General features: G+C 39.1%; 1 protein-coding gene across 1 annotated transcript in view; it reads left to right on the plus strand.

The window, feature by feature from the left end:
* The first annotated feature begins 324 nt into the window (after positions 1-324).
* The window catches only part of LOC131369957 (NACHT, LRR and PYD domains-containing protein 3-like), a 33,137-nt gene continuing 19,907 nt past the window's right edge, over positions 325-13,554 (plus strand). The window contains exons 1-5 of the mRNA XM_058416878.1: positions 325-597; positions 5,558-5,692; positions 5,899-6,015; positions 9,272-9,325; positions 9,530-11,347. Coding sequence (XP_058272861.1) covers positions 5,640-5,692; positions 5,899-6,015; positions 9,272-9,325; positions 9,530-11,347 — 2,042 coding nt within the window. The 5' untranslated portion in view covers positions 325-597; positions 5,558-5,639. The remainder of the gene's footprint in view (positions 598-5,557; positions 5,693-5,898; positions 6,016-9,271; positions 9,326-9,529; positions 11,348-13,554) is intronic.

A 13,554-nucleotide genomic window follows, 5' to 3' on the forward strand; every position in this document is an offset into this window, starting at 1 on the left:
GTAATGTGTAGAATTTAATACTATAACCTGTAAGATAAAATAAAACATGTAATTTGTCTAGTATTATCCCTTTAAACCCACTGTTCTAACGCTACAGAAGACAGAAATCTGAATATGTAAATGTGAAACTAACTTTAAAACTCTCTTTCCTATGTAAGTTCACTACAGAGAGGATAAATTACTGATAGCGTGTTGCACTGTATGTGATTAAATGCATTAGAAAATTATTTTATCGAAAGGATTACAGGAGTTTAGATTTGCTCGTCAGCTCCAAAAAGATCCAATTCAAAGTGTCGAGTCGACTCATTCCCAAACGACTCATCACCTGTAATGACTCCTCCTTCCTAAAGTGAGAGAGTTTCTCACTCAGACTCGACTCCATTTTTGAAGTATTCGGAACATTTAAGGCAGAGACGGTGATTAATGTCACACATCAAGAACTAGTGACTAAACGTGAATGATTTTCTCTATTATAAATGACTTTACATAAGAAGAATCCGGAGATATTGTAAATAAAACTCGTGTAAAATCAGCAGTAGGAAATCTGCGGCGGTGAGGTACAGGTACAACCTTACCTGTAAAACAGGTTTATATCGGGTATGTACTCTTACAGGCTTCTCGGTTTCCTCTCTTCAATTTTACATGAATATCCAAAATGTTCAGAGAATATAGTTTTATGATTGTGTAACAAACATATTGTATTTAATTTTTACGATATTTGGTCACATTACTCTCAGTTGCAGTATGATATCAGTAGTTATAGTGTGTCTGTAGTCTGTAAACAGGTGTTGTATGGAGTGAAATCAGAGTCAGTGATGGAAAAGTGCAAATTCACACCGTCAAGAATTCACGGTTTAAGAAGCAGTTTCACGTTCAATGAGTGAAAAAACAACACGGTAAGGCTATCCGCCTTTTATTTCCTGGTGTGCCTGTTGTATTAAACAATGCGCGTCTTACACACAAGAAAACAGTGCAGAGTGTGCAAAACACTCCTAGTTAGATCTTATTTAAAAAAAAAAGTTATTTAAAAAAAGGGCTTGAAATAAAATATGGCTTTACCGTGTTAATAATAAAATAAAGCAATATAATAAAAAAAAAAAAAAATAATGAATTATTTTTTTAATTAACATGGAGTGACTTAAAGTAAACATTCAGGATTCCCAGAGAGAGGAGTCAGACTCTAATAGAACTCAATTCTGGCCAATCACAACACACCTGTGAGCTCATGAAGGCGGGGCTTCACTTATTAGTCATATTGTATTGTGAAGCAGTAAAGTGTCTGGTAGTCGAGAGACATTCCAGAATCAGAGGACAATTTAGGCACCAAAACAATTGAACCATTATTTGATCATTTTCTGTTGTGTATTAAAGAAAAACAAGTAATAATCTGTCAAATATCAACGGTACACTTTTTATGAGATATTTTATTTGTTGTGTGCTCTGCTTGGCAAAACACTCAGGAACCTGAAAAAAGTTATTAAAAAAATTAAAAGTTATTAAAAGTTATTGCTTAATAAACCTTTTACCCTTAAGTAAAGAAAGTCACATTCACATTGAATTCTCATTTAATTTCAGATAAGACTTGCATTATATTCATTTAAATGACTTTTGAAATCTATCTGTCTCAACTTTTTGGTAATCACACATTTATTTTTACTCATTTAATTATTTATTTTCAAATATTTGCTCAAACACATTATGCATGTAATCATTGAAACTTTTAAAATGACAGTAGCTTAAACCCTCACAAGCTTAGAAAAGCATTTAAGATTATTTTATTAAAAAATTGATCTGATTGAACTGATGATAACAGGGTTGAAATTAAAGTAACAGGGTTGAGTGGATACATATCTTTTGATTGTAGATCATGACATAAATGTGACAAAGGACGAATGTTATTTAATAATATTCAAGAGAATGAATTCTGTATGAATGAATGATAACAATCAACATGACCACAAACTGGATCCGATCAAATATTCGGACATAGATAAAAAATAGCCATGTTACACTAGGCTGAGGACCTGGCATTAAAATGAATCATCAAAAACGGGACTGAACAGTATGAACTGATCCATATTTTAGAAAGCATATGTTATAATGTTCATGTTTAATTTCCGTGGCTGGCCAGAGTATCCCATATCTCTCTTGCGATGGCCATTTGGCATGAGATAACATTCTCTGGCGGACGAATGAGGGTCAGCACATCGGTTTACCTGCACTCTGTGCATACTCTGTGGGTCTCATTAACCTCTTGGATGATTCCTGGGTAGATAGTGTGGTCATACATCAGGGCACACCATTTCCCCACAACTTCTGGACTATGCCACTGCAGTTCTTCTAGTGTGCTGTACATGGGGCCTTGTGTATGGTCATATGTGGTCAAAACTGAAGCAGTTGTTTTTTTGGCAGTCACTCTCCAGATTCCCTGTTGCAGAACACATGCAGCTGACATCACAGTAGATTATTTTCCCAGGTGAAAGAGTGACCACCTGGTGGAGCCTCATTGTGGATGGTACAGCTGGAAGGTCAGCTGGCATTTCTTTCACTGCATCCTCCACAGCTTGCTCCTGAGTGTAAAACAATTTCACCTTCAATTGTCCCTCACTCAGAGCTTGGTACAGTGAGAGTGGCGTGGGGATATCAACTCCTTGTCTGTCGGCCCTCCTTTTCAATGGGCCACCCACACTATCTGGGGCACCTTTACCATGGTTGGCTTCAAAGTAGTTCCAGGTTCCTTGTATAAACCCCTTCTTGAAAAGTTCAGTACAAAAGAGGTAAAAATTACCACGTTGCTTGTACTGTGTGCAGGGTCCATCGCTAAAAAAAATGGACAGTTGTCACATCTGGGAATTTCTCTCGGATTTCTCTCAGGATGGGTTCCAGGTGTTTCCATATAGCAGGTGGCCCCTTCAGTCTGGATGCCGATACAGTGCAGAAGGAGGTAGGGGCAGATGCCAAATAGTAAACCCCCAGTGTGTAACGTGGCCTGTTGGTGTGATGCAACAGCTTGTACGTCAGCTCTGAACTTGCAGTTGTAGTTCTCCGAGAAGTCAATATAGACTGCACATTCATTTCAATTCAATTCAGTTCAATTCAATTCAATTTATTTTATGTAGTGCCTTTTACAATAAAAATGGTCTCAAAGCAGCTTTACAAAAGAAGAGAAATGGAGAAAGGGGAGGGGGGAAAATACACTACTCACAAAAAGTTAAGGATATTTGGCTTTTGGGTGAAATTTCAGGATGCACCTAAAATGCACTATAACCTTTCCAGGTGAACTTAATTTGACCTTCTCTACACTTTTGAATGCACATGTCCAACTGTTCAGTGTTTCAGTACTTTTTGCAGAACTTGCTGTTCTCTAACAAGGTGCTTAACGGCAAAATTCACAACTGGTGTTTGATCCATGAATCCACCCATAAATTTTCTGGTTCCATTAGAATTGGTATTTAAACAGTCCTCTTCATCATGCTGTTCACATTTTAACATCATGAGACCAAGATGAGATACAGAGAGACTGGAAGAGTCACAGAAAGGCATAGAAGTGGACGTCTTTTGGCCACATCCCATGTTGGTGACCGCTTCATTGTGAACAGTGCCCTGCGGAACCGGATGATGAATGCCACTCAACTCCAGGCACATTTAAGGGAGGTGAGAGGAACCCAAGTGTCACGTCAGACCATTCGAAACCGTTTATATCAGCGTGGTCTGCGTGCTAGACGACCTGCAAGGGTACCTGACCACACCCCCAGGCACAGGCGTCAGACCAGGGAGTATTTATACTGGACGAGGGACCGGTGGGCCTCAGTGCTGTTCTCTGATGAAAGTCGATTCACGTTGAGCAGAAATGATGGCTGCAATGAGGTTGGAGACGTCAAGGAGAGCGCTATGCTTCAGCCACTGTTGTGGTGGTGTTACAGTCTGGACAGGTGTGTCCACTCAATACAGAACTGCCCTACATCTTGTGAATGGTACAGTGACAAGCCAATACTACCTGAATAACATCATTAATCCAGTCATTGTGCCCCTGCATGAACAACACAGGCCTAATTTCATCTTCATGGACGACAATGCTCCAGCTCATCGAGGAGCATCATTAGGGAACGGCTGCTGGAGGCTGGGGTACCTCAAATGCAGACAATAAGTCGACTCGTGAACAGCATGAGACGTCGTGGTCAAGCTGTAATTGATGGTCAAGGGCACATGACAGATTATTGAGACACTGACATTTTTTGTTGTGGTATACCCTCCACTGTTGTTGGCTTTTGTTTCAGTAAATTGTTTGAGATGAGGAAATCACCATTGCAGCTTCTACAAATCAGAAAACAAAACAACAAATCCAAAAACACAGACAATTTGGAAGACAAACTGGAAATGGTAGGTATAGTTTGTGAGTGGAATTCTTACCGCTGATTGAAAGAGACATCTCTCACTCAAGATATACAGGAAGCACAGCTCCTTATATCATTTAATTTAGAGTAGTTTTGTCTTCTAAACATACCTGTGTTCTTCAGGTGTGTTTTTAGAAATCACAAACTAATCTTTATGCCATGATACGCTATCAGTATATCCAAAATCACAACATATGAATGTCTTTCCTCAAAGTAGTAATTTTCTTAGATTAAAAGTTGCACTGTCGAAAAAATTGTTTAAAGTGAACTTCACACATGTACAAGAATTAATGTTGGATACAGTTTCCTACTTCTTGTAGTATAAAGAAAACACATGGCAGATCCTTTTAACCTAGAAGATGCTGGGAATTCGACAGCATTAGGGATAAAGCTACAATGCTGCAGTGAATTAATATATTCTGCTGCAGGAAGATGCAGGACCAGTGTGCTGTAGACATTTCTTATTAGCGCAGCTGGTGTTTCGGAGTAAATACTCCTTTAATATTTCACATTGTACATGTATATGAATGCCATAAAAATACTTATTAATTATTTAATGCCATAAAGTCCAATACAATGTCAGGTCTCTGTTTCCAAAATTAAAATCACCTTCAATATCAAAGCCATCCCCCCCCCCCCCTTTTTTTTTTTTAGAGAAAAAAGTATTTTCCAGCTTTTCTCAGGACAGCAGGGTGTGTGTCATGGGACTGTCAAGAACAATGTGCTGATAAATAACAGAATCCATGTTAGTGAAGGAAATGTGATAATAATAAGTGATAAATCTAGTCAGCAAACCCGTTGTGTTGAATCAGTTAACTCGATTCAACAATGAACAGGCTGCTTATGTTAATTTAAAATAATTTATTGCAAAATTTGACTTTAATATTGACTTTTTTTTAAAAGTTCACACAAAAATGTCTCATTCAGCTGGTTTGGTTTATGAGCTATGTAAATAAATGTTTACTAATAATATAAGACGGGTAGCTCTTGGCCACCTTCATTTTGTCAAAATAGCTCTCAGAGGAAAAAAGGTTGGAGAATTTACAGAATAACATTAATTGAAAATTATGGTGATGAGAATGTGAGAGGTCAGCTCCTGATGTTAAATTATTATGTGAACAATAAATTGTGTGTGTGTGTGTGTGTGTGTGTGTGTTTTCTAGGAGTGTGATCTATTCCAGCAGAAGAGATCAGACTCTTCAGGACTCAGCTGTGTGTTTGTAGAAACTTTACTAATATTCAGAGATGGAGACTCCTGATCTGGACACAGATAATATTTCCCCACCATCAAACAACTGGTAACCTACAACATCCTGGTGTTCTAGTCATTAAACATTCATATCTAAATTATTTAGTGAGTAAATATGAAACATATAATCTAACCCATGGTTTTACTGTTATAAAACTCTAACAGATTTTAGATTCTCTTTATTGTAAGTAAAATTAAGTCTGTATTAAATTAAGAAGTATAAATAAGTAAAGCACTGTGTATAATGTTGTGCAGTAAACTCCAGGGAGAGAGATCAGAATCACCAGCACCCAGCTGTATCTCCATGAAGAGTGATGAGTGTATGGGTCATCCTCTGGAGTTTAAAGATGGAGACTCCTTACTTCTACACAGGTAACATCTCCTCACTGTTAATGTCACTGATGAAGACACACTTAAAGAGAAATTTATCTAGATAAACAGGAAGGCAAACAAAATTCTAAAACATAATAACTGTAACTAAATTAATTGGAAATGTTATTTTTGATGAAGCCAGTATTAAGGTTCCAAATACTTTTTTGTCATATTTAATGTCTATTTTTGTTAAATGTTTTGCTTAAATAATTGTGTACTTATGGTCTCTGAAATAAATGCCACTTGTTTTGGCATGTTGTTTTGTAATGCAGTGAAATTCATACATTTGTAAGTGAGGCTTAAGTGTCCAAATACTTTTTTGCACTGCTATATGTTTGGTCATTGCAGGCTAGACCACCGCTTAGCATCATTTATCCAGTGACAGGATACAAAGCCATAAGGATCTTCCAGAGTTTGGAACGAGTGAAATAAGATGAGGCTCCTTTAAGAGCAGTGCGCCATTTTTTTTGTTTGCTGTGAACAGTATACAGTCGCATGTGCTGTGTGAGCTTTGACTGATTACTGCTGCAACTTGAGTTAGGCGAGCTATCCCTCATGTAATCCTAACTCAGTGTGTTACACGTGGGGCCTGGACTTTTTATCTCTGGCCTTGGAGTGTGTTTTGCGTGGATGCAGAGCCAATTTGTGATGGTCAATACAGAGAATGCCGTAAACCTCCTGCCCTCAGGTGTACATTTGCACTAGGCTGATTTCAATGTATGTGAGCATAAACAGCCTGATGCTGTGGCGGACATTTTGTGTTGCAGAAGTGGGAGCTCTATGTTCACGCTCTAGTGGATTTATGTGGACACGGAAACGATCTTCATTGGAATTAATGACTGTGGTTTGTTAAGGTAATCAGAACCTTGACTGTTTGTGAACTTTGACTATATTTTCTGTGACTTCAGTCAAATTTTTGACATTCAATTGCGGGAAGCTGCATGTGGTTAATCGATTTAAAACTGAGAACATTTTCACACTGGATTTCTCATGGAATTGAACTGTATTTTGAGTTATGGTTTTGTGATTTGAACTGTTCAACACTCCCAGCTGTTGTAGACGGGAAACAAATTACTTCAGTCATCGACCTCTTGATGCGCGCCCATGATCTGCCCGTGGCTCTTGGTCCTGAATGTTGTAACGAACTTGTGGTACAGAAAAGCAAACATGCACGTGAAACTTACTGTGTCAAATGTTCTGCAACTGGCTTCACATCTTGAAACTGTCTGACTTGTAAGTTTGTACAAACTGAATTTTTTCCAGTCACTAAACAACAGAGTAGTCAGGTTTTGAATGAGCGACGGAACACTAATGAGGTTAAGAGCCATTACATATGGGAGCAGAGAGGAGCAAAAACAAAACTCTGTTCAGTAGAAGGTAAACTTCAAATTCAAATTTTATTTGTCACATACATTTACATACACAGTACGACATGCAGTGAAATGTTTTTTCACGACTGTCCGGCATGTAAATATTTATAAAAAGTATGTTAGAAAGAGATCCATAAAAAATAAAGATCAAAATAAAACTAGATTATCTTAAAAGTATAAAAATAGAAAATAAAGTAAAATAAAATATAATATAGATAAATAAAAATAAAATAAAAATATGAAAATATAGGTGAAGAATATGAAAAATATAGGTGTAAGTAGATATATATATATATATATATTTGTATTTGTATACACTAAACAAAGTGGTATATACACATAAATGCAGACATGAACGTGAAGGGATGTTTGTGTATATGGCATATACTGAGGTGATCCAGTGGTTATCATTAAAGTGTCCATGTGCTGGAATAATTGTATAAGTGACTTGGTGCCAGTCCAGTGTCAGTGTCAGTTTGTACAAATGTGCGAGGTTGTGCAAAGTGATGAAAAGTGATGGAAAAAAAGCAGAGACTTCAAAGAGAAACTTAAAAGGGGGATGGACATTCCAGAAAATATGTGCGCCTCAACCTTGTCTTACGTCCCCACCTGAGCTGCTTGTGCTTGGTCATGTGGAGGACCTTACTTCTCTTTCGTTTTGAATACACCATTTATTGTTAGTCAATCTCTGTAACAAAGTGGTGGATGCAGCGCTGGACACAGCTGCCTCACTTTCAGCTGTTCGTACAAAAATGATTTTTGATGTCTTGCAATGTTCTCAGAAAGTCCAGCCTTGTACATTACCCCCAGTTCAGCTTGCCAACAGTGCATCTTGCAGTCCAACTCGTATCATCTGGCTAAACATTGGCCTCCAAAGAAAACGTTTCTACCATCGGTTTGTCATTATCCCTGATATTTCTTCTCCAGTCATGAGGATGGGGATGGATTTTATGCTACGTGCATCAGTTAGCATTCATATCCCATCAAGAACAGTAACCCTGGGTGAACCTACTTATCAGGAGGTTTTGAGTGAGTGGTTAGAGGCACCTGAGTTTGGGAGCTTGATATTCTTGGATGTCAGCCAGTCTGCAATGAGAAGGTTGAGATGGCGGCTTCTGGAGCTTGTTTGATGGACACCTTAGTCACACTTCATTGGCAGAGCATGTAATTAACAGATCATCAACAGAGTGTCAAAAAGCCATGTGGAGATCACAGGGTTTGCATCGACTACAGGGCTCTTAATCACCTTACACTAAAGGATTCTTATCTATTGCCAGCCCGTAGAAAAAAGCTTGAGATGTGGAATGTGACCTGTGTGAGTTTCGACTGATCACTGCTGCAACTTGAGTTAGGTGAGATATCCCTCATGTAATCCTAACTCAGCACAGTACAAGTTACACCAGAATTCAGTCAGTAAATCTACAGAGCCTCTGTGTGATCACTGTAAGAGATGAGCAGGGATGTTTAAAACACTCAGTGGTTAAAATTTAGATTTTGTCTGGAGTTCTGCAGACTGACAGAAAAGCTGCTTTTATTATTGAATAAATGTTATTTTGATGAAATAGTTGCTGCCTCACAGTTCCAGGGTCTCCAGTGTCTCTGTGCATTTCACATGTTCTCCCCTTGTCCATGTAGGTTTCCTCCCACATCCCAAACACATTCCAGTAGGTGGACTGGTGAACATGAATTGCCCCTATGTGTGATGGACTGGTGTCACATCCAGGCTGTAGTATTATACTGGCTATAGTTAGAGATTTTATACCTGTGAACCTTTCTGACAAGATTTCTGAAAAACTGTATCTTTATTTGTTTAGGGCACGTTACCTTTTCATTCTGTTTAAGAAAGTAAAGGTATCATCTTTATCAGTTACAATTTGTGTTCACAGATTGCTACAGAAGGTGGAAGAGAGAGTGAACAATAAAATCCTCACAGATACAGGGTAAGATCAAAACCAACATGACTGACACTGACACACTGGTGTTATAAACCTCTCTGCTGTTATTAACTACAGAGTCATTAGATTATTATTAGATTACTGTAAAACATACAGTAGATAAAAAAAATTAGACAGAAAAATTAGATCTTTAAGTCTAATAATTAAAGCCCATGTCTCACCACATCTTCCTGCTTCACCATATCACAGGAACGACCCTGATCCTGCTGCTGTAAATGAAGTCCAGAAAAAGTTCAGATTAAATCTGATGAAGAAGTTTCAGTGTTTGAATGGAGTGATAATAAACCTGGGAACCCAAACACTCCTGAATGAGATCTACACAGAGCTCTACATCACAGAGGGAGACAGTGGAAAAGTCAATAATGAACATGAGGTGAGACAGATGGAGGCAGCGTCCAGGAGAACAACAACAGAGGAAACACCAATCAAATGCAATGACATCTTTAAGCCTTTATCTGAACAAGACAAACCCATCAGAACTGTTCTGACAAAGGGAGTCGCTGGCATCGGAAAAACAGTCTCTGTGCAGAAGTTCATTCTGGACTGGGCTGAAGGGAAAGCCAATCAGGACGTCCACCTCATATTTCCACTTCCTTTCAGAGAGCTGAATTTGATGAAGGACCAGAAACTGAGTCTGATGGAGCTCCTTCATGTCTGTTTTAAGGAAACAAAAGAAACAGAAATGTCCAGTTTGGAAAAGGTTCTGTTCATTTTTGACGGATTGGATGAGTGTCGTTTTCCTCTAGATTTCCAGAACACAGTGAAAGTGTGTGATGTAACTGAATCAGCATCAGTGCAGGAGCTGCTGATAAACCTGATCAAAGGGAATCTGCTTCCCTCTGCTCTCATCTGGATCACCTCCCGACCTGCAGCAGCTGATCAAATCCCCTCTGAGTGTGTGCATCGAGTCACAGAGGTACGAGGGTTCAGTGACCCTCAGAAGGAGGAGTACTTCAGGAAGAGAATCAGTGACCAGAGCCTGGCCAATAACATCATCACACACCTGAAGTCATTAAGAAGCCTCTACATCATGTGCCACATCCCAGTCTTCTGCTGGATTTCAGCCACTGTTCTAGAGAGAATGTTGGGTGAAGCAGAGAGTGGAGAGATCCCCAAGACTCTGACTCAAATGTACACACACTTCCTCATCATTCAGACAAACATCATAAGAGAAAAATACTCCAAGAAGCAGGAGAGTGATGAAGAAATGCTTCTTAAACTGGGACAACTGGCTTTTCAGCAGCTGAAGAAAGGGAACCTGATCTTCTATGAGGAAGACCTGAGAGAGTGTGGCATTGATGTGAGAGAAGCAGCAGTGTACTCAGGTGTGTGTACACAGATCTTCAGAGAGGAGTTTGGGCTTCACCAGAGTAAAGTGTACTGCTTTGTTCATCTGAGCATTCAGGAGCATCTCGCAGCTCTGTATGTGCACCTGACCTTCATGATGAAGAAGAGAAATGTTCTGAAACAGAATCAGGTCTCTAAAGGGTGGAAAAGTCTATATAAAAAATTTCCAATCTCAGATGTACACAAGAGTGCTGTAGATCAGACTTTAGAAAGTCAGACTGGACATCTGGATCTTTTCCTCTGCTTTCTTCTGGGTCTTTCACTGAATCACTCACTCTCATCTTTTACTTTCACCGATCAGAAACTCTTACATGCTTTAGTAACACAGACAGGAAGTAGCTCCCAGAGCACAAAGGCAACAGTTCAGTACATTAAGAAGAAGATCAGTGAAGGTCTTCCTACAGAGAAATCCATCAATCTGTTCCACTGTCTGAATGAACTGGGTGATGATTCTCTAGTGGAGAAAATCCAACTCTACCTGAAATCTGGAAAACAAAGTGACCTCTCTTCTTCACAGTGGTCTGCTCTGGAGTTTGTGTTACTGACCTCAGCACAGGAGCTGGAAGAATTTGACCTGAGTAAATATTTCAGTACAGATAAGATAACAGAAACTGTTGTTCTGAAGATGATGCCTGTGATTGCAGCATCCAGAAAAGCAATGTAAGTAAATCCACATTTACATTTCTGGCATTTGGCAGACGCTCTTATCCAGAGCGACATACAAATGTGCTTTAAGTCTCTATCATTGAATACATTAACACTGGTTCAATAGGTCACAGGCTTAGGATACCATTAGCCTAAAATTGGATGTTTTTTTTAAACATATAACAATACATAAACTAAAAGCTAAGTCTTACTGTTCTGTTACAGTTTTGGAAAGAGAAAAACTGAAAACACTCTAATATGAAGTTTGGGATGTTTTGACCTTAAAATCATACAGGATGGAGATAGTTATATTGAGAAATTAATGAAAACTTGAACAAATAACTAAGTATGAAGGGCAGCCACAGTATCTCACAAAAGTGAGTACACCCCTCACATTTCAGCAGCCACTTTATTATACATTCTCAAGGGACAATACTATAGAAATGAAAATTGGACATACTTTAGAGTAGTCAATGTGCAGCTTGTATAGCAGTATAGATTTGCTGTCCTCTAAAAATAACTAAACATGCAGACATTATTATCTAAATAACTGGCAACGAAAATGAGTACACCCTAAGTGAACACGTCAAAACTGTGTCCAAAGTGTCAATATTTTGTGTGAGCACCATTGTTATCTAGCACGGCCTTAATCCTCCTGGGCATGGAATTCACCAGAGCTGCACATGTTATTGCTGGGATCCTCTTCCACTCCTCCATAATGATATCACAGAGCTGCTGGATGTTAGACACATGGCACTTCTCCCCCTTCTGTGTGAGGATGCCCCACAGGTGCTCAATAAGGTTCAGGTCTGGAGACATACTTACCACTCCATCACCTTCATCTTCCTCAGCAAGACAGTTGTCATCTTAGCGGTGTCTTTGGGGTCGTTATCATGTTGGAAAACTGCCGTTTGGCCCAGTTTTTGAAGGGAGGCCATCATGTTCTGCTTCAGAATGTCACAGTACATGCTGGAATCCATGTTTCCCTCAATGAACCACAGCCTCCCAGTACCAGCAGCACTCATGCAGCCCCAGACCATGATGCTACCACCACCATGCTTAACTGTAGGCAAGAGACAATTTTCTTGGTACTCCTCACCAGGGCATCACCACACATGCTGGACACCATCTGACCCCAACAAGTTTATCTTAGTCTCATCGGACCACAGGACGTGGTTCCAGAAATTCATGCTCTTGGACAGGTTGTCTTCAGCAAACTGTTTGCAGGCTTTCTTATGAGCCAGCTTCAGAAGAGTCTTTCTTCTGGGATGACGGCCATGGAAACCAACTTGTTACAGTGTGTGGTGTGTGGTCTGAGCACTGACGAGCTGACCACCCGCTTCTGCAACCTCTAAAGCAATGCTAGCAGCACTCATGCATCTGTTTTTCAAAGGCAGCTTCTGCACCTGACGCACAGCATGAGGACTTAACTTCATTGATCGACCCTTGGAGGCCTGTTCCGAGTGGAATCTGTCTTGGAAAACCTCTGTATGACCTTGGCCACTGTACTGTAACTCAGTTTCAGGATGTTACCAATCTTCTTGTAGCCTAACCCATCTTTGTGGTGAGTAACAATCATAATTCTCAAATCCTCTGAGAGTTCTTTGCCATGAGGTGCCATGTTGATCATCCAGTGGTCAGTATGAGTGAATTGTACTCAAAGCACCAAATTTTAAATGCTCTATTATAAGATACACACATTTGTATGGTCCTATCAAGCTGACAAACACATGAACATGATGAATATTACATGTGATTTTGCATGGTTAAACGATGTACAGCTGTTATCACATAGGGTGTACTCACTTTTGTTGCCAGCTATTTAGGCAATAATGTCTGTATGTTGAGTTATTTTCAGAGGACAGTAAATCTATACTGCTATACAAGCTGCACACTGACTACTCTAAAATATATCCAAGTTTCATTTCTATAGTATTGTCCTTTGAGAAGATACACTAAAATATTTGCTGAAATTAGGGGGGTGTACTCACTTTTGTGAGATACTGTATTAAACATGCGGAAGCAGGTGGTTACCTTTGAGAAGAAAGACAAGGACAGTTTTAAATTATGAATTAGTATCTTAAAATAATTTGTAAGTTTCTTAAGGAACTGATATATTATTACTACTAATAATAGCTAATTCACTGATAATGCTGCTTTTACTTGGATATTTGGTCAAATGTTTAGCAAACCTAGCTAAAACTATGTTAACTGTAATGCCA

This window comes from Hemibagrus wyckioides, linkage group LG19, assembly GCF_019097595.1.
Source record: "Hemibagrus wyckioides isolate EC202008001 linkage group LG19, SWU_Hwy_1.0, whole genome shotgun sequence".
NCBI lineage: Eukaryota > Metazoa > Chordata > Actinopteri > Siluriformes > Bagridae > Hemibagrus > Hemibagrus wyckioides.